The following is a 23,898-nucleotide window of genomic DNA, read 5'->3' as shown; positions in this document are numbered from 1 at the left end:
CACATTCAAGCTAGTTGAAACAATTTGAAATGCAAAACGAAAGGATGAAATTTTTTACATCAGGCTTTGGAGAAACTCTTGTGCCTCCAAGCGTTCAATTACCATCGCGATCATCACATTATTTCCTCAATGTTCTAATTCAAACAATGAAAAGTGTTTAGCAAAATTTTAATTTGCAATCATAAACGCTTATAAATCTGCGTCAAAGTCAATATTTTCAAACTTTTTCCGCTTTTCCTTTAGTGATATACTGCGTGATAATTGTAAAAATAAAGTTGATTTGATATTAAACTTATGGACATTTTATGCACTTAATCACACATTTACAATATTGTAACAATATTTACCAAAGTGTTTGTAAACAAATCCAAAACCAAATCTTGACATTGTTTCGAGTTCATTTAATTCTAAATTATGCCAATGTTTTTTGAACTTTTGGATGGTGTTGAAGGATACTTCAAAAACAAGGAGAGCTGTATTCCAGACAAAATGCAACCAAGAGCGTTAGTGATCTGAAAAAGTAAAAAGTAGATTTTAACAATCGCTTACCATTAAAAAGAAAAAATAGTCTCACCTCGACATAGGCGTCATCAATTATTATCCCGTACGTCATCCATTCGGCAGACACAATTAAATTGGCCACTATCATAGCAAAGGGAAGACTCTCAGCACTTTTTACTTTGATTACATGGGCCTGAAAATCACTTTGTAACGCGTTGGGAAAAATTTGTAGATATGAATTACCAGGTTGGCAAAAGGTGCGGCGAAAAACACGATAGTCACACAACAACATATGAAACCCAGGTGTGTCTTTGCAGTTTCATTATCTGGCATGTACTGCATATAGGTGATGACGAGGAGAAGCACTAGGCAAATCACAAGAAACAGTCGCAGCACAGAGGTCTGCAAATATGCAAATAAATTTGTTTTTCTAATTTTCTTCACCATATCAGCAATTCTTACTTTTCTCGAGCTGTACGCAGTGTAGCATATCACATAGGAAAATTGCAGGAACGCTCCAACAACGTTGGTTACAATGACGGACTTATCACCAAGAAGATATCCATATCGGAGCCACAGGCTGCAACTGTTTTTATTTTTTAGTGACACAAATTCACGCCAAACAAAATAAGCTTACGACAAAAATCCTGCGATGAAAGGGAAAGCTGAGGTGTCGCCCACTGTTCCTGATTTGAAAAACTTCCTGCATACCGGCCTAATAAAATCAGATTAATTAATTAAATCGGGCTTAACACAGTGATGACTGAACATACACTCCAGCAAGAAACTGCAAAATTGTACAAAAAGCGGCAATTGCAGCCAAGGGTTCCTTGTAGTCCGTCAAGCTCATAACGAATTATCTTGATGACTTATCAAATAATTCTGACGTATCTATGTATGTAGTAATTAACGTTATCCCATGTTGGTTTCCCGTTGACGGGAAGGAGCCTCACTTAATATTTCAACCCTCCTTTTAACAATGATAACTGGAAATAACATTTTTTTAAAGTTTTAGAGATAGCATTTTTATCGCTCTCGCCTAATACATACACATTATCGTTTAAAAAATGTTGTTTTAACTTTGAAAACCATAAAAAGACACGTTCAGTAATTAGAGAATATATAAATATACACAATAAAATCTGATAAGAAAAACTTCAAGGGTAATTATTTGTCAAAATAGAAAACAGAACAAAAATTTTTATTATTAAATTTACTGTTTTACTTGTGAATCAAATATGACAGCAAACAAAATTTACCATAATGTTTATTACAGTAGCCTAATTTATCCGTTCCCACGTAGTTAATTTGTGTTTATACTCGCCTAATTTGGCTGGTTTTTTATACTCTATCAGGTGTGGAAACGTCAACAAAACAAATTTTCAGTGTGCACTGTGCAGTGCACTAGACGCAGCACGCCCCCTTTATAAGTAGAGGGGGAGGGAGGAGTGGCAGTTGTGTCGTTCTGTCTCCGCTTTTGTGGCCAAAGTGGAGAGTGTATGTTGTGATCGGATAAACTCCATTCGAAAACGATAAAGATAAGGGATTTTGCAGACTCTGAACTGCGACTTATTTCTGCAAAATGGGAAACACTTCTTCGTTGCTCCTGAGGGAGGACGAAATTGCCCAAATCCAGGAGAAAACTGGATGTAAGTGTAATAATTACGTCGTTTCGTGTTTTGAAAGGGGCCAAGGTTGCACCACAAACACACCGTTTTCCCTGTTTTCCACCATTAACATGCATTAATTATTCAGCCGTTACATATTGACTAATTTGATTTTGTCTTTGTGCGTGTTTTCGGCCGTTGAAACTGAATTATTTTCACTTTGCAGTCACGCCAAACCAAATTGAGCGTCTGTACAGCAGGTTCACCAGCTTGGACCGTGGAAATTGCGGAACACTGAGTAGGGAGGACCTGCTGCGGATTCCTGAGCTGGCGATCAACCCCCTGGGCGACAGGATCGTCCATGCATTTTTCCAGGAGGGCACTGGAGATTCCTCTATCAATTTCCTTCAGTTCATGCAGGTCTTGGCCCACTTCAGGCCAATCAAGAAAAACAAAGACCTGAAGCTCAACTCCCGAGAGCAAAAACTGAAATGTAAATTCTTTAGAACTAATTAGTTGAAATAGATGGTAAAAATTCGCTTTGCAGTTGCCTTTAAGATGTACGATCTTGATAGCGATGGCAAAATATCCAGAGACGAGCTGCTGGCAATTTTGCAAATGATGGTTGGATCCAACATCAGGTACGAATGATAGACTATTATAATTAGTATGAAGCTTTGGTGAGCACATTAATGAGAGCATTGAAATACGGGGCATATATAATATTTACTATCTTAGCCATCTAAGAAAACAACCTAAATTATTTTTATTTTTTTTAGTGAGGAACAACTCACCAGCATAGCGGAACGAACAATTTTTGAGGCTGATCAGGACGGCGATCAAATGATTTCGTTTGCTGAATTTTGCAACGCCTTGGAACGTACTGATGTGGAACAGAAAATGTCGATTCGATTCCTGAATTAATTAGGTGTGCTTATCTTTTTCCCAAGTTGCATCGATACTTTTGCCTAGTTAGAAGAGAGTAGTAATATATACGATTACCAGAGTTAGATCCAGTCTATACCCAAAGCATAGTGATTGTTACATTTTCTATAATTTTATTTTTAATAAACAGTAGAGAAAAGAGTCCTGGTGACAGATTGAAATGAGACTTGATTGTTAAAAGAAGTTTGTGATAATGATCATATTATGATTTGAACAGGTATAAATAAAACCCTCAACTATGTATTTATCTTCTAAAAATCAGTTTTTATTTGTAAAAATAAAAATATTGCGAGTCTTGTAATTAAATCTCATGCGTTGTGCAAAATAACCAGCATGCATGTTGCGATAATTTCGACTATCGCTGGAGTTATGCTGGTGGCTGCGAACACCCACCAAAACATGTTGCAGTCCCAACTGTCCACCACTGCCATCGAGAGCAAAATCGAGCCCAATCCGTGGCAAAAAGAGGCTGTTAGTTTATTTGTTAAGGCGTTCTGATTAAAATTACAATGATTGCGAACATTTTCTATCAGCTAGTTGAGAAAAGGATACAGACAGCAGAAACTGACGTGATGAACATTGACAAGCCTGATAAGAATCCAAAGAGTTCCACCACAATCAGTGCCACGGCCGTGCACAGTCCGATTAATAGGCTGCAATTAATAGTTTCGATTGATACTAATTTATTTTAAAGCTATCCCGTTTGATTACCGAGTGTCTTTAGTTTTGAAATCTTCTATCGAATACTCTAACGGCATGCAAGCGTGCACATTCTCCTCCTGCGGAAAAAGCGGAAGTAATAGTTTTTGAAAAGCGGGCCATTCAAGTCCTACCCTGCTCCATATTAAGATGATCAAAACAACGAGGTGGGCGAGAAGTGTGAGGAAGCGAGTGGGAATCAGTCCTCCGTCAGCCAGGATGGTCATATTTGAACTGATTTTTTGAAAATTCGCTCAAAATGTGGAGTCACTCTTTGGCATTTTCGAATCGCTTCAAACCAATAAATTGAGAACAGTCCTAGACTTGGCGCCTCACATTTGATTCCATTCTGCCCTCGGATTGGTGAAACTCACGAAGGTATTTCCGCTGCGGCCAGTCTCGTGAGTCACGCAAAATTCTCCCCTCCTGTGACACTCACCCCCGCTCAACTCATGCGTGCGGACAGGTGCACCTGGACTGCGTGATATTAAATTATTTCCTACCACTGAGAATATGGAGGTTAAAAATGAATAATTCATTCTCATTCAACAAGAAGAGTGATTCCATAAGGTTTGATAATTAATTTGGAGGAAAAGGCATCTCGGCGTTCACACTTTACAGCGTCCTGAACCTTCAGAATACGTGCATATTTATTTACAGTAATTTGACCCTCCACGCGCTGAAAGGCTGCTCAGGAACGAATATTGGACACATTTGGGCGTTCTTGAGCGCCTTATTGATGGCCTACAAAGGGTTGAATCGTACATATCCTTTTGCCACAAATTTCAAAGTCTTATAGCATCATTAGAACGTGAGATGATATTCTAATTTTTGTGAACGTTGAGACATTGAGAGGCCTGTTTCCGGGAAAACTGCATTAAATTGGGGGTTTTGACGCCTTTTTATAACCCTATAAACATACCAAGAATCAGGTTGGTGCTCCGATAAAATTAAAAAATTTTCAGACCTAGCATTACTGAATTAAAATAAAACGAAAGCATTTTTTAATTTGTATATATTTTTAAATAGTACATAATAATAACCATAATTTGCAGACATTTCCAACATCGCTTCGCCCATTTCCAATGTACAGGTCGTTTACTTGCAAAGAGGTGCTATATTCATGGTGGGGAGGGTTTTATACATATTTAATGTTGATCAACATTTTATGCCATCCATGTACTAAAATAATAATGTTTCCGAGCATTGTATCACTTTTAACGTAAATTATCAAATGAAATATCTACCGTTTATACTATTTCCATTTCAATAAACGAATATCAACATTTAATTATATCATAATTTACCAAGTTGGGTTTATAGTATACGCTCTCCTGAATCCAATTCATCTCTTTATAAATGCAGGAATTACACCATTTGTATTTGCGACTGCTGCTGTTTTGAAATAATTGGCATTCCAGTTACTTTTCACTTAATACTGCAACTAGATTCTGGATATTAAGAATGGATTTGGAAATGCTCTCTCGTTAGTGGAAAAGAGACAAAACTGAGTAGCGGTTATTAACTTTGTAAAAGTTTTGCTCGTTTGGTCCCAAAACGCCTTTTACTATCGTGGTCATTTTAAAACACTGTAAATTTCAGGATTTAATTTGTGTCAAGAGGGAAACCGGTTCTCACTTTATGAGAGGAATGGACCGCAGCATTGTTTTCAGTATTAAATACGACAGTGTGTGTGTGTGTGTGTGTACAATTAAATGAGTATATTTCGCGAGTCCAGTTTTGGCACGTACCACTCACCAGAATTGCGCTGTATATTTTACGTGTGTTCTGCAAAGTCTGATAGTCTCGATAACTATAACTAATCAAAATGGATAAAACGACCCGCTGACTGCTAGAATGAGTAGTAGTATCCTGAGTGTTGGTGGTAGTTGGGGGTGGGTGCCCTCGGCTGCGAGGTAGACGCGTGATATGCCGCCGCCGCCGGCGAGGGGGGGTAGTTCTGGTACACGGTCGGCGGGGGCGAGATGCTCTGCTCGGGGGACACCTGCACGCCGCGGGCCGTGCTCAGGTCGAGGGTGTGGTGGGCCGTGGGCGGCAGGTGGTGCCAGTGGTGGCGCAGCAGCTCGGCCGTCTGGTACGACGGCGGAGGCGGCGACGGCGGCACCGCCACCGGCGACTGGCACCGCACCGGCTCCATTTCGTACATGAGCCCGGCCGCGGCCACCGCTGCTCGGTGGTGCGGGTGCAGGTGCGACGGCAGCAGCTCAGGGTAGCGCGCGTACGGCGATCCCGCCGACGGGAAGGCCGAGCTCCGCGACATGTCCAGACCCTGCTCCTGCGGCTCGAACACCAGATCTGGGCTGCGCATCACGCGGTAATCGCCGCCGCCTGATATTTCTGAAGTCACGACCTGAAATTCCGATCCAATTAAAAAAATTGTCGTAATTTTCATTTTAAATTATTTTTTATTTTCGGTTGCATTTCTTAACTAGAGTGCTCTTTTTAAATATTTTATTTTGGCCGCTAAATTCTCCAAAAATTTGGACACATTATTGTTTTAAAAACAATATTTTGCATGAAGTCAAGCATACCCTACGACCTCAGATTTTTTTTACAATTATGTTGCGCCATACAAATGTTTTGACATTATATTTCTTTGTACGGGTGAAATTTGGAAAGGTTTTTGAGTTCTCAGTATCTCATCTCCCCGTGGTGACATTTAAAAAATAAGGTGTGCTTTAGATTCCATTCACCAAGCCCAATCGAAGTGACACCAAATGCATGTCATAGGTCAAAGGTCATTGTTGTTAATTTTGGTTTCTAATTTACAATTTTGAAATGATTCATGGTTTTGGAATATCGGAAATATTCTTAAAACTCATGACAAGTTTTTTCCCATGACATGAAAAAATTTATAGTGGTGTTCGTATTTATTTAAAAAAAAATATCCACTTTTAAACTCGAAAACTCACGAAGATTTTTACTTTTTCGAGTAAACTCTAAATCTCCGGTTCTAACCATTAGAATTGCATAAACTACCCACCGTTAGACTCGTCATGACCTCCCCTGACCAAATAAAGGGTGTAGGGAGTGCTTATTACACTCCAACCTCAAAATGCTCTACATTTAAACCCCCTTGAAATAAGGAAACAATTCTGCATGCAATTCTGATTTTCTGATGGTCAATATTCAAGATTCGGTGTTGATAATGTTATTTGTAAACGCAATAAAAAGTCAAGTTTTGAATGTACTACCGAATAGAATTAAATACAAACCATTTCTGGCTCGTACTGTTTGTAGCTCATGTCGAGTCCCGTCTCAGGAATACGGTTAGCCTTGCTGTTGATGACCATGTTCCCGTAATCGGCCTCGGGCGGAATTTCGTTTGAGTGCATTCCGTTCAGTCTGGAGAGGAAGCTGTTGGAAGAGCAAGGAACCGACGTAGGGAGAATCGACGGGTCCATTGGAATGGTTTTCAGTTCGGCCAGTTTTACAGTGAGATCTCTTTCGGCGGCGTCCAGGGCCGCCTCGACTAGCAGGCTCGCGCTCGGCTCTTGCCTCCGCAAGGGTCCGAAGTCGTCCGCGTCAGGGCGTCTCAAGGTGCCGAAGTCTGACGCAAGGGAGTTGGGGCTTCTCCTCAACTGGAAGTTATTTTTTTGTGAGATTTGAAATTTTGTTGTATAATTTCCGATGCTCACTGGATCAGGCATATCGGAGATTTCGCCAGGTCGCAGAATCCTCGAGTATCCTGAGAGGTCGCTCCGTCTGGTGATTGAGGAGATCTCGTTCCGCAGCTGGTTCACCTCCTCGCCCCACCTGTTCTTCTCCATGATCAGGTCGGGCCCTTCCACAGCAACCTGCTCCGACTGCAGAATGTCGCCGTGCCACCTTTTTTCGTGCTGCATCCCCTCAACGGGCGGCGGGATTTGCGTCGAGGGCGCGATGATGTCGCCCATCCATTTTTTGCTGGCTTTACTGAGAATGGCGCCCGTCCGAGGCAAAAGATCGGTCGAAAGCATCGGGGAGTTGGTCGGACTCACGATTATTGGAGGCGAAGAACTATTTGAGATCACTAAAAAGTAAAATTAAAAATTGTGAGTATTATATCGATGAAATAAATAATTTTTCTTTTAATTTTGAGGCAAGGAATAGTAGATTGAAATGTCTATTTGAAATTAGCTCTCAAAAGAAAGGATGGAATGTTTGGCTTGGTGGATTATTTTCAAGAGGAATTTTGGTTCGTCGATTTGGTTGCTTATCGTTTATTTCTCTTTCAGGGTGAACGCGTTTTTAACGACTTAATTAGCCTTCCATTCCTTATTAACCATAACTATGGGTGCAGCCATTGTAAAACCAATTAAATAATTAAATTCAAAACAACTTCCATACCTGAGTCTGGCTGAACGCTGCCGAGGTTTGACTCGAGCACGACGGAATTGGTCTCATTCACAATGGCCAAATTGGAGGTTCCGCTGTTCTCATCATCCTCCAAAGATGGTAGACTGGGCGAAGGAGGTTGCGAGTCTTCAGTGCAGGTTGGTGTGAAGGGCGGGCTGATGGTCTCTTCCGGTTCTTGCGCCTCGTTTGAACTGTTTTGCCCACCTGCGTACGCGTCGAAGGTGTAGGCGACGCAGCGCTCGATCTTTGGCATGTTGTCGTCCGTGTAGCTGTGCACCTTTTTGTAGTGGAATTGCAGACACTGTTTGGTCGTGAACGCGGCAGAGCAGCTGCCTTCCTTGCACCTGTAATAATCCAATATTTATTTAAATTTGTCTCGACCACGAAGAAAAAATGACTCACTTGAAGGGTTTGACCCCTGAATGCGTCAGCATGTGAATTTTCAAGTTGGACTTGTTTTGAAACATTTTGCCGCAGCGGTCGCAGGTGCAGGCGCCGATCATGTCTTTGTGGTGCACTTCCTTCAAGTGTCTTTGCAACGCAGCTCTTGAGCCTAACAGTTTGTGGCACATCTTGCATTGGAACTCTTTGAGAACATCAGCTAAATCTGCGAAATAAAATGGTAATTATACTAAATTCGAATTAAAACTAAAAGATGAATTCTTACCACTGTGCATCCTTTTTATGTGCACCTTTAGTTTTTGTGGTTGGCAGAATTTTCTGCCGCAGAAATCACAGAGGGGTCGAGTTCGTTGTGGATTCGCCGCACAGCCATAAGTACGATGCATTTCCAGATAATTGAGGCGCAAAAAGAACTGAAAACATTCGAAAATAATGCTTTTCAATGTGGGGGCGCCTGCGAAGTGGCGTCAATATGCAACGTGCTCGGCACACGTGACAAACAGGTTGCATATGCAGCGAATTCTGCAGGCGCGGAAATGAAAGAGACCCAAGGAGGACAGCTTTTTGATGTGTAAGAACACTATTTTACTTGCAAAAAGGCATTAATTTAACGCGCAAAAAGTTGAATTTAACTTGTTTAAAGGGTTTGCAGGCACAAAAGGGCAAATTTGGAAGGAGCACGGGCCTCACCCGATAAGCCAGTTTGGCCCTGCATGCAATGAACATACCTTTTTACAAAATTGGCACTGATAGGCACCCTTTCCGCCGTGCTGCTCCGCCGCGTGCTTCATTATGTTTTCTTTGCCCAAGACGGAGAGGCCGCACACTTTGCAGTGGTATTTACGAATTGTCAGACTGAAATTAGGGTCGTGGAACACGGAGCAGTGTATCCTGTAGTAGAGCGAGTTGCTGAATTTCAGGTTGCAGCCACCGCAATCTGCGTACGAATTAATAAATAACATAATATACGAACACAACGAGCACAATTGAAAATTCTTACTCGTCCTCTCCATCTTCTTTTTGGACCAGCCGGAGGCGGCGCTTTCCAGCCAAAAGAGCAGCTCGGTTCCCGGGAGGATGTTGTTTAGGGTGACAAAGTACAGTTTGCCGTTTCGCACGATGGCTGCGACGTTCCTCTTCTCCTTGATCGGCGCCGGCCGCACAAACCGAAGCCAGTTGGAATGGTCCTTGGAGACTGTGTTCAGATAGAACTTGTCGTTCTCGCTGCACACTTCCCAAATGTGGCGCATGTTGAAGTCGTCCGCAATGTCCATCTCGCGAATGCGTTCACCGTGCAACGGTCCGAACTGCGTAAGCCGTTTGATGACCACTTTTGCCACAACGCTCTGTCCGTGCGTCGCGTCTCGCTCCTCCAGCTTCAACAGATCCACCGGCAGGGACTCCTCTGCAAAACTCCTCCGATTACTCTCAGGCAGGGAAACCCACTCTGAGAGGGTGATGTCATCATTCACCTGGGAACAAATTGCAGAATAAAAATTAATAATGAGTCGCCGGTGAAAAAGGGTCAAAAATTAAAAACTGTAGAGGAAAAATATGGAAGCACTATCTAACTCCACGTTTAAAATAATGTCAGCCGCCACCAGACAAAAATTCGCAGTTTAATTTTGAAAGATGAAAGCTGGTCGAAATCCAAATATCTCGAGACATTCAGGATGCATTAATTTGACTTAATTTTTACCTCAATGTCTGGATTGTGCAAGGGACAGCAATCCTGGAAGTGTCGCGTGCCGCATTCGGTGCACAGCTTGAGTTTGATGGCCAACTTGGACTCAACAAATGGGTTGGCTGGGGCGACCAGTGGTGGAAGGTCGGGTTCGAGATCAGCGCACTTAATCATTGGAGCTGGCGGAGCCGGGGGCAGAGCTGGGATCGGCTGCGGGAAGCGCTGGATTTCGGGAGGACAAACTGAGACCGGCGCGGGCGCGGGCGCGGGAGCCTCCTCTTCGATCACGGTGCACTGCTCTGGCTCTGGGCTGCTTTTGGGCGTCGACGCTTTAGCCGGCTCCGCAACGCCGTCCGCAGGAGCCTTTCGGCTGTCGATTTCACACCTGGGAAAATATTACACGCGCATTAAGGGTGATGATAAGGGAATTTATGACTTTACCGCTTTTTGTATTTCTTTTTGTGCTTGCGTTTGTGTCTGGCCTCAGGTACTTTTGGACTAGAAGATTCTAACTCTACAAAACCGTTGCTTGTTTTTGGGGAAGAAAATTTTTGATCAAGTGCAGTCTCTATCTCGTGAGTTTTTTCGTTTTCTAACACTGTGTCCGTCGAGTTTGCTGCATCGGCGTTTTGGTGGTGCTGTCTCGAAAGTCTGTCCTCACCACTACTCCGGTCTCGATGCTTCCGCTTTTTCTTTCCGCGTGAAGAGCTTGAGTTCTACAAAACAAATTGAATGAATTCCTGAGAGGACAGAAAGGTGTTTGGGCTCAATGAGGCCATCTTTCCGCCTCCCCGAACCGAGTGCTTTGATTGAAATACAAGACATTTTTCCCCAAAGCTGCTGGAAAGGTACGAAAACCAGCCAAGTTTAGCTATTGGAGCATGTCCAGTCACGATATTAACCACCTTTTTCAGGAATAGATTTCAGAAATGCTCCTATTGCATTGAAACTGTGAAGAATATATTAAAAATATGAAAACCAACTGGCTGATTTTAAAACTACCAAATTAAAATTAAAATTTTTACCTTCTTTTTTTCGTGGTGGTGTTTGTGATTGTCTTTCCACTCGTGGTGCTCGGCGGGCTTGCTCGCTTCTGGGGGCGCGTCGCCGTTCTCTTGATCGCCTCCTCCGCCGCCGCCGCCGCCAGCATCCGTCTGCTCTTTCGAGACTTTCTCTCCGCCGCTGCGGTGATGTTTCCTCTTTCTGTGGTGCTTGTGCGCCTTTTTGCCTGTGTGCGATTTACCACTCTTCCTACTTTCGAGCTCTTTGTGTTCCTCCACTTGCGGCGAACCCGGCACCAAAGGCTGCGAGCTCTCTTCGTTCTCTTCCCTTTTGTTTTTTGAAAAGCGATTATTTCGACTCGAAAATAGACCCGTTTTCGTGCAACATACGTGCGATCATGACTGCCGTCGGGGTCGTCCCTCTTTTCGATCTGCGGCGGCTCCTCGATTACGGCCTCCTCTTCATCATCCGCTGTGCCGTTTGCTTCTGGCTCATTCTCAGCTTGGGGTTTGATACTGCCACACAGATAAAAGGGAAAGGGGTTGTTTTTATATTTATTCTTGCACAATGTATTCTTAAATCACAATCCCTAGGATAAATCTTTTGGGAAAAATCGAGGAAATTAATTAAGCTCACGAATTTGAACTGCGACCAGCTGCAGTAAAAGATATTTCCGATTGTTCACAAAAATGTGAACGAAGATTTCTTTCCAATAATTGCAAAAAAAAAAATGAAAAACAACCTACGCCAGTAAAAGTAGAAATGGCTTTATCCTCTTCGTGGAAAGCATGAGGATGTGCAAGGGTATTTACATTTTATTTTAATATAATTAATCATATCTGCCAGTCGAGATGCAACTTCAAAACAACGACTTGCTGTTTTTCACGAAGTTCAGCAGTGTCATGACTGATTTCGATGCGAGTACGTGATTCAGGGGGGAGAAGGGCGCCTGCTGCCGCCCCCGGTCAGAACCCTTTTGGACAGTGAGCGTATTCCTTCACGGAAATAATTGGGCCCAGCCCCTTGAAGCCTCAAGACCAGCCAAATGGATATTTTCTGTCAGAACTCAAAAAATCAGCTGCGGGAATAATTTTAACGTGTTATGTGTCTGTCTGTTGACTAAATCTTGATTCGCCGACGTCAATTTCCGCATGACGAGCATATAATTTAGTGTTTTTTCCTCTGTGTGTATTTTTTTGCTATTATTTTTTGCAGATTTAAAATTCATTCTCAAATGCGAAAATATTTGAAGGCACTAAATAAATACCCGTTTAATTAGAATTAAGGTACAGGGATTTCTCTTTTTAGTGTTTTTCGCGTCCAACAATTATGATTTCACACAAATTTTGTTACTTGTGTGTCTATTTGATCGCGTTTTTTTTTTGTCAAAAGTGTCAAACGTTGCTGGTCTTTCGGAAATTCCCTGCACCATATATTGCGGCATCGAATTTATTTGTACAGATGACTATTGATAAGGCCTCGGGGGCTGAAACAGTGAGCTGTTTCCTGTGCGAGGACGCGCGATATAATTTTTACCCTCAAAATTCACTCTTAAAGAGAATTGATACTGAAAAAACTGGAAAATTCTTCTTGCCAATGCATAAACTAATCCCTCAGGAGCATTTATAGCAAAAATTGACCTGGTTTGCACCGTACATTTTCGATTAAAGTCGCTTCAGAGTTAGCATGCTCTTCAAATGGGGAAAACTGTCTCCCTACTTGAAATTTTATTTTATTTCCCAACAAAGAGTTTCCCCAATATGTGATGTACGCCGTAGGATGGATCTCGACAAGAGCAACCAAAATCTGCCAAGAAAATAATATGGTCAAGCGCTGTAAAAATTGGAAAAAATGGGCAATATTTGAATTGAACTGCAGTTTGATCAACTGCTTATTGCAGCCTAAAACTCTCTTATTTTTAATGTATTCCACAAAAATTAAATTGTAATCAATAAATATTTTAAAAATGAAAATTTTGGTATCTTTGAATTGACGTTTGCTCTGGGAAACTAATTTTTCCCGCAGGAATTTTTGCATGGTAATAAATATAGCAGGCTTTGCGTTGAAAAGAAAGAACCCCTCATTGTGAGTGCTGCACACTTTTGCGATGTCTTCTCCGTGCAATTTTCATGGCGAAATTTTGATCGATATATTGCGGCTGCATATCTCAACGGATTTGATCTCTCATCAGCCGCAGCGAACAATAAGCACGGCACGAGGTCGGTGGCATAAATGGGAATATGGCGCGAAAGCCATTATTGATCGCGTTTTTAATGAGACAGAGAGAGGAGAGTCTGCATGAGCGAGTTGCTAGGGATGGAGCGCGAGTGCGAGCGAGCAAGCAAGCGAAAGTGGGTGTATGATTCACATCCCACATCTGGAGGCACCCTCTCGCGCACGGCACGATCAAACGAATTAATTAAAAAACCGCTGTCTGACAGAAACCTCGGCAAGTTGAATAAAAACACACGGACACAACGTGCGCGAGTATTTTGACTTGTAGGTCAGCTGTGCTTAAAGGGAAAATTCAGATCGGTGTCGGGGGAATGGCGTGCGATCCGGCAAACGCTTTAAGACTCTGGTATGCACTCACAAGGTCAAGGGCTTGGCTGCGAATGCTGCTTTTTCGTACAAAAAAGGCAGAATAAATTTTGTCGCTCGTAAAACGTGTCCCTCGTTTCGGAAAGGTTGTGAAATAAAACAAAAAATATGGGTCGATAGAGGGGCGCTGTTTAAAGCAGCAGCAGCAGCAACAGCAGCGACTGACCTTTTGTCGTGGGTGGACTCGGCGAGGTCGAGCAGGTGCTGCACGAGCTCAATGTCGCTGGCGTAGCGAAGGCGCCGCTTGAGGCTGCTCCACCTGAGCGCGTTGCTGGCGCCGACGTAGATACTCTTGACGAGACGCTTAGTGTCCCTGCCGGCCTGTCCGGCTCCGGCGGACAGCGTCCGGGCCTCGCTCGGCTGCTGCTTGCGCGGCATCGCGCATCGCTCAGCCGAGCAGCAGTTCCTCTTCAAGGCCGGCCAGCCGCCGGACGCCCGCCGCCGTCGTCGTCATCGTCATCGTCTGCGCTGATGCTGATGCTGATGCTGACACTGCTGGAACGCGCTATCGTCTTTATTGCTCGCTCACTCGTCTCTCTGCTATTCGGGGGTGCGGGCAGGCTGGCACACGGGCAGGGCAAGGCACGGCGCCGAAGCCTGCTCTCTCGGGGCGGCCCCTCCCTCGTCAGCAAATCGACCCGTGCAGCCAGCAGCTCTCTCGGCGCCGCAACACCAACATGGATGCCCTGCCATCTCTCCACTGATCGAATTCGGGAGCGCGCACCGCGCCGAAAGCTGCCGTCTATTTACGGCCGAGAAACGTGCACGCTTCGCAGTTAGGGGAACACGCGCTCATCGCTGTCTGCCCGCTAACATATAAGACGGCATTGCCGCGCGCGTGCACGCACCCCGTGCCGCTCACTGTCCACTCACTCACTCACTCACTCGGGATCAGCCCGGCCGCATACACGCGCGCTCTCATTTCATTTGCCACAGCCGCTTTAATATTCTATTATCTTTAAAGAGCGCCCGCCCGCCCGCCCGCTTTGCTCTGTGAGAAACTTTAACAACTCTCGAAAACAACCCCTTTAAGCAGCCGGCAATGCGATCTCGTGATGCTGCACGCGATTCGGCTCTCTCTGAACACACACAGCAGTGTTTAATTCAAGCCGCTGCATAGCCAGACTGTCACCCACACGCGTTTATTTGTTTTCGTTCTTGCTTCAGGTCAAATATTTTTTCTGCGCTGAAACACTGCGAAAAAAAGCAATCAAGACTCAAATAGACACACAAGAGCCGTAGAAACCAAAAAGCAATCATTCTGGGAAAGATTTATTTTTTAACATCTCTGAAAAATAATAAAATTCTTCTGGGCTCCGGCGATTTTGGTCATTTTTTGATGATATTCAACCTTCCGTTAAAGTTAAAAATGTGTAAAATTGTTGAAAACAGTAATTTTCTTATTAACGACCAAAATTTGGCAGGTATAAACACTAACATTTTTATGATGATGATTTATAGGAGCTATTGTTAGTTGTTTACACGCGCAAATATAGTCGCTTCGTTTACTACTAACCTGCGAAAAATACATTTTCCAATTTTGATGGGGTTGAAAAGGGGTTGAAACCCTTTGACTGCTTCAGCTATCTAAAACGGCTTGCAGTTTCTGTAAATCTGACGCTTATATAGAAGCCGAAGACTTGGTGAATAAACGTATTTTTTTAGGCCGCGCATCGTAACAAAGTGAGGAATTTATAACAAATACAAAAACTGCGTACCGCTCGACTCCACTCCACGCCTCATCATGAATATCTGAAGGTGTTTTCAGGTTTACTCAACCCCGTTGCACAATGAGGCGCAAACAAATAAAAAAAGTAAAAATATTCCGTTTTTGATGGTGCAAAAAGAAGGTTGAAATAATTTCACCCTTAAACAGTGCAACTGGTGAAAGATCACTCCACCTTTGTCATACATTTTAAGCTTGAAGCCATATTAAGGATATTTTAAATATAATGTAATAATCGAAAAATTTAACAAACAAGCGCACTAGAAGTGTCACAAAAATTACAAATTATTGTCATGAATGAAAAAAGCTTTATTAAACATTAAAAGAATATACAGTAAACAAGATAAATATGGATATCATACCGTTCGCTGCTTGTTTTTGAGCAGTGATAATGTGTTACAATTTTTATTAAAGAGTGCTTATTTCCTTGGAACTCCGCCGTAAAAATTACAGACTATTACATATAGCGAAGCACAAAAATTGAATACTACAAAAAATATTGAAGTCGAAGGTTTAAATTACTAAACTACAGAGGCAAAAAATAAACATTTTGATCTGGATACTTTGTTAATTAGAAAGAATTAAACTATAAAGAAAATACTCCTGTTTTTGCTGTTTTCTCGCGCTTCTCGACGCCGGGAAATAAGCAGATAGCAGATGGCTCTCTTTAAAAACATCCATGCCGGAAGTTCCCTTTAATCCAGTTGTGCAGAATCGCAACAGGTATTGAAGATGATAGCTCAATGAAATCCAATATCAGAACACAACAAATAAGCGCGCACTCTAAATGCTGAAAACTAGTTTTTGTATACATGAGTTTTAACACGATTTATCAAATAGTTCATTGCACAAGGATTCCTTTATTTTGCTATATTTTGCCATGAGATTTAATCAGGAGTAACAGGCACATTTCAAATTGTGTAGCTTTTAAATTTTATATGGCATAGGAGCTGCAGTAATTTAAGCTCAGCAGACAGACATGTTGATTATTGATTTGCATCGAAGAGCTCTCCGTTTAGAGAGAGCTCTTCAAATGCGTGGCAGCTGCGCAAGCCAGAAATCTAATTAAATATATTGTTACGCGTCGCATGAACATCATCTCGAGACGCGCGAGTATTGAACTTTATGTGTTACTTGTATTTAGTTTTAAATATTCGAATTATTTCAAGGAATCTCCAAAATTTGTCGCAGTTTTTTAACAACTCGTTAGGGTTTCTTTTGTGCTTCTTTCATGTAAGACTTAATTTTGCTGAGGAAAATAAAGATCTTCGAAGTTCTGAGCGGTTCTGAGCTTATCCGGACAATATCAAAATAAAACCTTCATTCTATTATAAAATGCAGATTAATTTATCGGCCGGCAAATTAATAATTTATGTCTTACACATATTTAATCTGTGTGTGTTGCACTACATTTTTAGTTCCGTTAAGTTTAACTGTCCAAATGTGATCAAAAAATAAATTAATCCCCAGAAAAGATACAAATGAAAATGAATGATTTTTTTCCTTCGCTAAATAAGAAAAACTATTAATTTTTATAGGCGTTATTAAATTTTTTGTACGAACTCATAAAAAGATATTTATTGAGGTTTACGCCAACTGGATAAGTTGGTAGCTTTCAAATTTCAAATGAACTCTATAAAGTTGTCAGCATTGCGTGGGACGTCCTTCTTTCGACGGCCATATTCGATTTAGCGAAGAAAATTGTTCTGTCGGCATAAGGAATCTTTTCGGTAAAAATGGCATCGAAAAGAATTGCCCAGTCGGCTGTTAACTGGACCTCTCTGGCCGAGAGGGTTCCGGCGGGACAGAAGGCTATGCTGACAGCATTTAAGACCAAGTCCGACAACTACCTTCGAAGGTTGGAAAAATTCAATTTATTTTTCTGTTTTCATTCAAATAATATTTTCAATTATCTCAGGGTGCTTGCTAACCCCGAGAGCCCTCCGAAGATTGACTGGTCATTCTACAAGAGCCGCGTCGCCGTCGCCGGAATGGTGGACAACTTCCAGAAGCAGTACGAGGCGCTTAAGATTCCCTACCCAGCTGATAACTACACCAGCCAAGTCGAAGCCCAAGCCCAGAAAGGAGTACGCAATCGAGTTGGTCAATTTAAAGACCTTTCTTAACCAAACGTTCTTCTCCAGATGGCTGCTGTCCAAGATTTTGTCAAGGCCTCGAACGGCCGCATCGCAGCTGCCCAGGCCGAGGTGGCCAAAATCAACGCAATGCTGCCGTACAGCGAGATGACCATGGAAGAATTCGCCGATGCCCATCCCGAGCTTTCCATCAGCTCCACCAACCCCACTGCCTGGCCACACACTCCAGAGGACCAGAAGGCGGCCGAGAATGTTGAGCACCATTAAACTGATTGCTAGAATGAATGGTTGTACAGAGAATTTGTTAGTTCCGTTTGACATGTTGGAAAATAAATTTATGCCAAACTGAATGATCAAATTATTTTTTATAGATTAATCCTTATCACCAACTAATTAAATCATCAAATAATTTGTTTTCAACTGACAAGTATTTTTAGACTTGTTGTAATAAATTTAGTTAATAACATCTTTGATAACGAGTCACTAGCCAGTTTTCTGGCAAAGGTCTAAAAATCAGTGTCTTCTCCGGAGAGGAAAAACTTGGTTTGATTTGTCTTGTGATATAGTCTACCTACAACACATCATTTTATACGATAGAGTAAAAAATGGCTTCAAATTTGATTTTAAACTATTGCCCCATGTTATATTTCAAAAGGATTATTTATAATCCTTGGCGCTCTATATACTTCATAATAATTTCGCCAAACCTTTAGTTAACCTGTGAAAGGGAGTTAAGACAAAATCAAGAATTAATTTGGTGATATACTAGACGTTTTATTTTCCAGTAAGTAATTTTGTGCATTTTAAATAAAGACAAAGGCTAAAAAGGAGCCAACCAACCAACGTGACGGCCAAACATCTCATTATGTACGATTATGATGAACTTCCGAGAGAACGCACTAATCTTGCAGCACACGCAATATATTAGTAAACACAGATGGGAATGATAGAGAGAGAAAGAGGATGACGACTAAAAAATACCGTACATCATTTAAATATAGTGTTTGTTTCTCTGTTTGAACTGTGACAATTTCCTTGATCATCGAAAGTAAATTACACCTCTTAATATCCATCATTGAATCCGTTGCGAGCCGAGTACGATGTGCCGTTGTAATAACTACTGCTGCCTCCGTTGGATGTGCCGCTGTTGCCGTTGGCCTGCGGCATCAGAGGAGGAGGGCCTCCTGGACCGCTCCTCGAGCCCATGCCGGACGATCCGTTGGGCCTGCCTCTGTCACCGCCGCGGTTCATGTTACGGTCGCGTGAGCTGTCCCTCCAGCGACCACCTCCGCCGCCGCCCCTGCCACGACCAGAGCGGTCTCCGCCACGGCCACCGCCGCCACCCCATCGACTGCGACCTGAGAAAATAAAAGAAATAGGCAGGTCAGAAGGGCAACAAGTGAAGAATAACTCTTAAATGTAATGACTGGTGAGGAAAATTTAAATGGCGTTTGAACAAATAAATACAGAAATTGTGTTATTCTTGTAATCTTGAATCGATCCCAATATCTTATTTTAAGTTTTATTGGTTAAAGGCTGGTGACTTTAGCAAACAGATTGAATTATTTGCGAAATAGCCTATTGTAGCAATTTTTCAAGAGTTAAAGAGTGGCACAATTGGACTAAAATTTAAAAATAAAAACTGGATAAGGAAAATGAATAAATTTATTAGTTTTTGGAACATTATGGGTTCAATGTTTAATTTTTTTAAACTTTTAATTGGCTCGTAGTGGCCTCAATGTACAAATAATGAAGTACTTTTTCTGGGGGAAAATGATTCACCAAACGATTTGTCCTTTAAAGAAGAATGTACTAAAAATCATCGTGATTGAATTAAAATTTATTTATAGCTTTATCCTTAAATATTTGCCCAGTCCATAACTCAATAACGATGCTAGAATTGACAGAAACACCATAACAATAAAAAATGTGCCCTTTTGGTGCCAAAAATATATGTTAGGGCCAGCTGTTTTTTGGTCCGGAATTGAATTAATTTAAAAATTATCTTACCCATTCCTTTGCTCATACTGGCCATCTCATAGAGCTTTGGGTTGATGACTTGGTTTGCTTCCCTGAGGACGGAAATCAGATCGTTGGCTTGCTTTGAGTTGTTGGGTGTGAAAAAGGCGTATGCTGTGCCTGTTTTGTCCGAGCGACCAGTACGCCCGATTCGATGGATGTAATCTTCAGAGCAGTTGGGGAAGTCGTAATTGATAACAAACTTCACGTCTTCCACGTCTGTTCGCATGAAAAAAAGGGATGCGTGTTAAAAATTTGGGCCTGCAACTAGACGGGGGAAATGCCGGCGATGCGTTACCACAGTAGAACTTCTTTCTTTGTCATGCAAAAATCAGTGAATTTCTCGAACAGATCATTAAAAAAAATGCAATTCCTATGGTAATAATTTAATTAAAAAAATTCTTTGTGAAAACCAAAAGCCAATTAATGAAAAATAAAATAGAGAAAGACACAGAAGGCACAGATTTTGAAATTCTACTGCATGAGCAATGATAAATAAGTAAAAAAAATTAATGAAATCCACTAATTGTAAGCGTTTTGGCGTATCACACAATCAGACCAGCCAATCCAGCATGCTCCAATGGTTGGCAAAGTGAGAGTGTGTGAGTGAGTCTGTGATCCGACGACGTCTTGATTAGCAAGTCACCCGACCTTGAGAACGAGGGGCAAGGTCTGTCCGATTGAGAAGGTACTGCTAAAGGCAAGTTGGTTGGATTTCATAGTTACCTCCTGGGACCTTGCGAGCGAGAGTGAGTCGGTTGCTCCTGAAAGCCGCTCGCTCCGGTCAGGTCAATCCGTTCCCCCAGGCCTGCAGGGCTGTGTGTGTTTCGCGCCCACCCCTTCACGGCCCTGCAGTGGCCACGTGGTTGGCTTCCAGCTGACCTCGTACGGGCAGAGGCCGGCCGGCAGACGGGGTGCAACTTCCTCCAAGGAACGAAATGCGAACGCGTTTCCTTGGCTGAGTTGCACCTTCCGCAAACGCTTCTCTCGAAAAGCGCCGGTGAATCAACGAAAGGCCCGGTCCTCCTTGTGAGGCAGGCCCGGCATCATCACCACCACTCAGAGGCACAGACAGAAAATGACCCTCGACGGACGGGTCAAGAGTCGCTCGAGCTGCTTATTAGCTCGCTAGTGCCTCTGAAAGAGAGAAGACAAAATACCAGACTGGGTTAGACAGTGCCTGTTCATGCGCTAGTTAATATAAACCACACTACAATTGATTAAGGGCCTCCAACCCTCCCGAAGCCCCCAAGTCGTTTGCTTCAGAGGTAACAGGGGGACAAGACATGCGCGCGTGAGGAGTGAAAGATGCAAGTCTGTATAACTATTGTTGGGATAGCTTGTGTGGTTCCTGAAATCCAGTCTGGCGAAGAGACCACGCAGCCTGCCTGGGACCAAACTCACAGCAGACCAGTCGGTAATAACCCGCTAATTTGTGGTGCTTTTTATAACATATTTGTTTCTGCTTTTGCTCAACGGGTTCGCGCTCGGTACTTACCAAGCCCACGGGCAGCAACGTCAGTTGCTATCAATATGTTGATTTTACCAGAACGGAAATCTGCAAATTCAAGAAATGAATGGCACTAACCAATTTAAACAGGGTGCTAACTAACCTGCAAGAACCCAATCTCGCTCGTTTTGAGACTTGTCTCCGTGAATGCCACTCGCGTTCCAGCCGTCACGCTGAATGCTGCGGGTGATCTCATCTACTTTGCGTTTTGTCTCCACAAACACAATGGTTTTGTTTTCCTTCTCAGCCCCAATTTCAGAGAGAAGTTGCAACAACCTGAAAGATTAAATTAAATGTCAGAATTGATAGTAAAATTTAAATCAAATTTTAATGCTAAAGCTGGCTTGTTGGGAACAATTAGGAGGTTGTCAAGCTGAATTGCCTGAACTCCGAAGGCATAAGTTCCCTATTTTTAATTAATATTCCCGCAAAAACCAAATGTATCCTGGTAAAATATTGCAGAGACACGCTAGGTTTTGGGGGTGAAAACTTTCTGCGAAGTGCCAGCCAGCAAAATGTCATTCATCTGGGCAGCTGTCACAAATCAGGTGAAGGTGCGCCAGTGGAAAGGGTAAAAAATTAACAAGCTAAAACTGGATAAAACCAATCAATTTTTGCCAAGCTAACATCAGCATTTTCTAAATTAGTTGAATACTAAGGCATAAAACGAGTTCGAATTAAGAAGGCCATTAATCTAAAGCAAAGTGTTGAAAATTTTAATGTAGCTTAAAAATCATGATAGCCGTTTTATTCTTACAACTACATAATAGTTCAATTAAAGAAAAACTATTTTCAACAAATTTGTGCCAATTTAGCCAGCTAAAAACCGGCTTGGCCAAAACTGTTTTTAAAACACTGAAAATTATAAAGTGCAGGAGAAAGAGACGTCAAGCACTATTAAACTTCACATTTCAAGAATTTTGTCAAACGCGGCAAACGCCAGTAAAAATGGCAAGCCGCCGACGGGCAAAAAATTCGGCAAAGCTGATTCCGCCAGCGGCTTCCCAAAACCTCGTGGCCGGGCCTCTTGTGCAACCCTATGCTTTTAACCAGCAATACGAGACTTACTTCCTCTGCTTTTCGAACTCCTGGCAAACGTCAATAATCTGCAAAATGTTGTGGTTGGCAGACAACTGCAATGAGCCAATGTTGACCTGGATGTAATCCTTGAGGAACTCCTCAGCGAGGGTCCTCACTTCCTTGGGCCACGTTGCCGACCACATGAGGGTCTGGCGGTCGGGCCGGATTTGCTCAACGATTTTGCGAATCTGCGGCTCAAAGCCCATGTCAAGCATCCTGTCAGCTTCATCCAATACAAGGTATGTGCAGCGGCGCAGGTTGGTCTTGCCGCACTCCAGGAAATCGATCAGACGACCCGGGGTGGCAATTACAATTTCCACTCCCCTTTCCAAATCTCGAGCCTGTTAGGAATAAATAATAACTGTTGTTACCATAATAAATTAAATTATTGTCTTTACCTGAGGTCCCTTAGGAGCTCCTCCAAAAACGCACGTGTTGCGAACGCGAGAGGTTGTTCCGAATTCGTGTGCCACTTGCTGGATTTGCTGGGCCAATTCTCTGGTGGGCGCGAGGACAAGGGCTATGGGTCCATCTCCCCTGGCCAGACGGGGCTGGTTGTTGATGTGGACGATTGCAGGGAGAATGTAGGCCAGGGTTTTTCCAGAGCCAGTTTGGGCGATGCCAACCATGTCCCGGCCGCTCATGGCGATCGGCCAACCTTGGGCCTGGATGGAAGTGGGCTCAGTGAATCCCTGCCTCCTCACCTCGTCCAGGACGTAATCAGGGAAGTTGCCCTCTTCAAAATACATGTTGGGGAAGGGCACAGCGCGACCTTTCACGGTAACTTCCTTGGTATTTCGGTATTGTTCGACGTCATAAGAAGTTCTAAAAATGTAAAACAAAATTAAGCTGAATAATATTGATTAGCGGAGCGAGACTGACCTATTTAGAACGTTGGGATGAGGTGCGTAGAAGTCCTTCCTGAAAGGCATCAGGGTTTCAAGGTCCCAACGTGGCTTCCTGAGCCGCTCTCCGGGCTGTTTGTTTTTGTTTCCACCGCCGCCTCCGAAACTTCTCCCAAAGCCGCCTCCACCGCCTCCACGGCGGTCATCGCGTCCGCCACCACCAGAAAATCTACCCCGGCTCCTATCTCTGTCGCGGAATGACCTAAGTGAACAAAATTTGGTTTTTTAGAAGAGTTCAAGTCAACCATAGCGAATTGATTGCTGAAAACCAAGAGAAATGGTTTCAAACTTGTTCCAAAATTAATAAATTTGATAACATTTCCTGGTTAATAATTGCAACGTGCCACTTTCGGCACCATTTGTCGCTACAAGCCATGTTGGCCGTATTGGCGTCATAGGACAAAAAAAATTATAAATTGTTTCCTAGCCTTGTCAGATATTTTAATTGGATTTTTACTCGACATAAATGCAATGAGTTTGTATGAAAGAAAAACAAGATAAGGGAAAACAACGTGGAAAGTACTTACATGGTTCCTATTATCCAAGTAAAATACACGCAATTCAACAAGAACAGATTCCAAAATGTCGGAGCTCGGATGAAGGAGAGAGAAAGAGAGACAGGAAGTGACGTTGAGCATATCACGTGATAGCAACTGCGCAGAAGGCAGAAGACACTGTTGGAACAAACAACAAACGCGAACGCCCTCTCTTTTCACAAGAAGGATATGTGTAAGGATGTGACTGGATACTAGCGCTGGCAGC

At 42.8% G+C, this 23,898-nt stretch overlaps 6 protein-coding genes across 8 annotated transcripts; 2 read left to right on the top strand and 4 right to left on the bottom strand.

Annotated features, from left to right (window-relative positions):
• Positions 1–154: 154 nt before the first annotated feature.
• Positions 155–16,367, bottom strand: slv (saliva). 3 transcript variants are annotated; one of them, XM_065484635.1, is made up of 7 exons: positions 16,356–16,367; positions 1,275–1,367; positions 1,139–1,216; positions 964–1,087; positions 745–903; positions 575–694; positions 155–512 (listed from the first exon to the last, which is right to left on the bottom strand). In XM_065484635.1, exons 2-7 carry the CDS (start codon positions 1,349–1,351, stop codon positions 408–410), a joined length of 663 nt encoding a protein of 220 aa, XP_065340707.1. In that variant the 5' UTR covers positions 1,352–1,367; positions 16,356–16,367; the 3' UTR covers positions 155–407. The 3 variants fall into 3 exon arrangements, with proteins under 3 accessions (XP_065340707.1, XP_065340705.1, XP_065340706.1); XM_065484633.1 differs by lacking the exon at positions 16,356–16,367 and adding an exon at positions 1,826–1,907 and having other exon boundaries at positions 1,275–1,487; XM_065484634.1 differs by lacking the exon at positions 16,356–16,367 and adding an exon at positions 1,761–1,866 and having other exon boundaries at positions 1,275–1,487.
• elm (calcineurin like EF-hand protein 1 elm) lies at positions 1,989–3,311 on the top strand. Its single transcript, XM_065485186.1, has 4 exons — positions 1,989–2,150; positions 2,335–2,601; positions 2,656–2,749; positions 2,888–3,311. The coding sequence occupies exons 1-4, from the start codon at positions 2,084–2,086 to the stop codon at positions 3,030–3,032; spliced, it is 573 nt and encodes a 190-aa protein (XP_065341258.1). The 5' UTR covers positions 1,989–2,083; the 3' UTR covers positions 3,033–3,311.
• LOC135940340 (transmembrane protein 107-like) lies at positions 3,305–4,188 on the bottom strand. Its single transcript, XM_065485187.1, has 4 exons — positions 3,887–4,188; positions 3,765–3,832; positions 3,606–3,706; positions 3,305–3,522 (listed from the first exon to the last, which is right to left on the bottom strand). Exons 1-4 carry the CDS (start codon positions 3,977–3,979, stop codon positions 3,362–3,364), a joined length of 423 nt encoding a protein of 140 aa, XP_065341259.1. The 5' UTR covers positions 3,980–4,188; the 3' UTR covers positions 3,305–3,361.
• On the bottom strand, positions 4,759–14,567 carry LOC135939489 (uncharacterized). Its single transcript, XM_065483898.1, has 13 exons — positions 13,967–14,567; positions 11,589–11,714; positions 11,223–11,526; positions 10,639–10,913; positions 10,213–10,582; positions 9,514–9,985; positions 9,242–9,450; positions 8,779–8,926; positions 8,514–8,718; positions 8,103–8,455; positions 7,412–7,785; positions 6,989–7,354; positions 4,759–6,123 (listed from the first exon to the last, which is right to left on the bottom strand). Exons 1-13 carry the CDS (start codon positions 14,176–14,178, stop codon positions 5,605–5,607), a joined length of 3,933 nt encoding a protein of 1,310 aa, XP_065339970.1. The 5' UTR covers positions 14,179–14,567; the 3' UTR covers positions 4,759–5,604.
• Positions 16,368–17,173: 806 nt separating the features above from the next.
• ATPsynD (ATP synthase, subunit D) lies at positions 17,174–17,972 on the top strand. The gene is made up of 3 exons (XM_065484637.1): positions 17,174–17,384; positions 17,445–17,613; positions 17,671–17,972. Exons 1-3 carry the CDS (start codon positions 17,263–17,265, stop codon positions 17,887–17,889), a joined length of 510 nt encoding a protein of 169 aa, XP_065340709.1. The 5' UTR covers positions 17,174–17,262; the 3' UTR covers positions 17,890–17,972.
• A 399-nt stretch (positions 17,973–18,371) lies between these two features.
• Positions 18,372–23,813, bottom strand: LOC135941423 (uncharacterized). The gene is made up of 8 exons (XM_065486938.1): positions 23,664–23,813; positions 23,114–23,338; positions 22,630–23,056; positions 22,220–22,572; positions 21,255–21,427; positions 21,140–21,199; positions 19,633–19,860; positions 18,372–18,980 (listed from the first exon to the last, which is right to left on the bottom strand). Coding segments are annotated over exons 1-8 (1,764 nt in total). The 5' UTR covers positions 23,666–23,813; the 3' UTR covers positions 18,372–18,684.
• Between the last annotated feature and the right edge of the window lie 85 nt (positions 23,814–23,898).

Source organism: Cloeon dipterum, chromosome 3 (assembly GCF_949628265.1).
Source record: "Cloeon dipterum chromosome 3, ieCloDipt1.1, whole genome shotgun sequence".
Taxonomy (NCBI): Eukaryota; Metazoa; Arthropoda; class Insecta; order Ephemeroptera; family Baetidae; genus Cloeon; species Cloeon dipterum.
The sequence above is the reverse complement of the archived record's forward strand: the minus strand, read 5'-3'. Positions and strand labels throughout refer to the sequence as shown.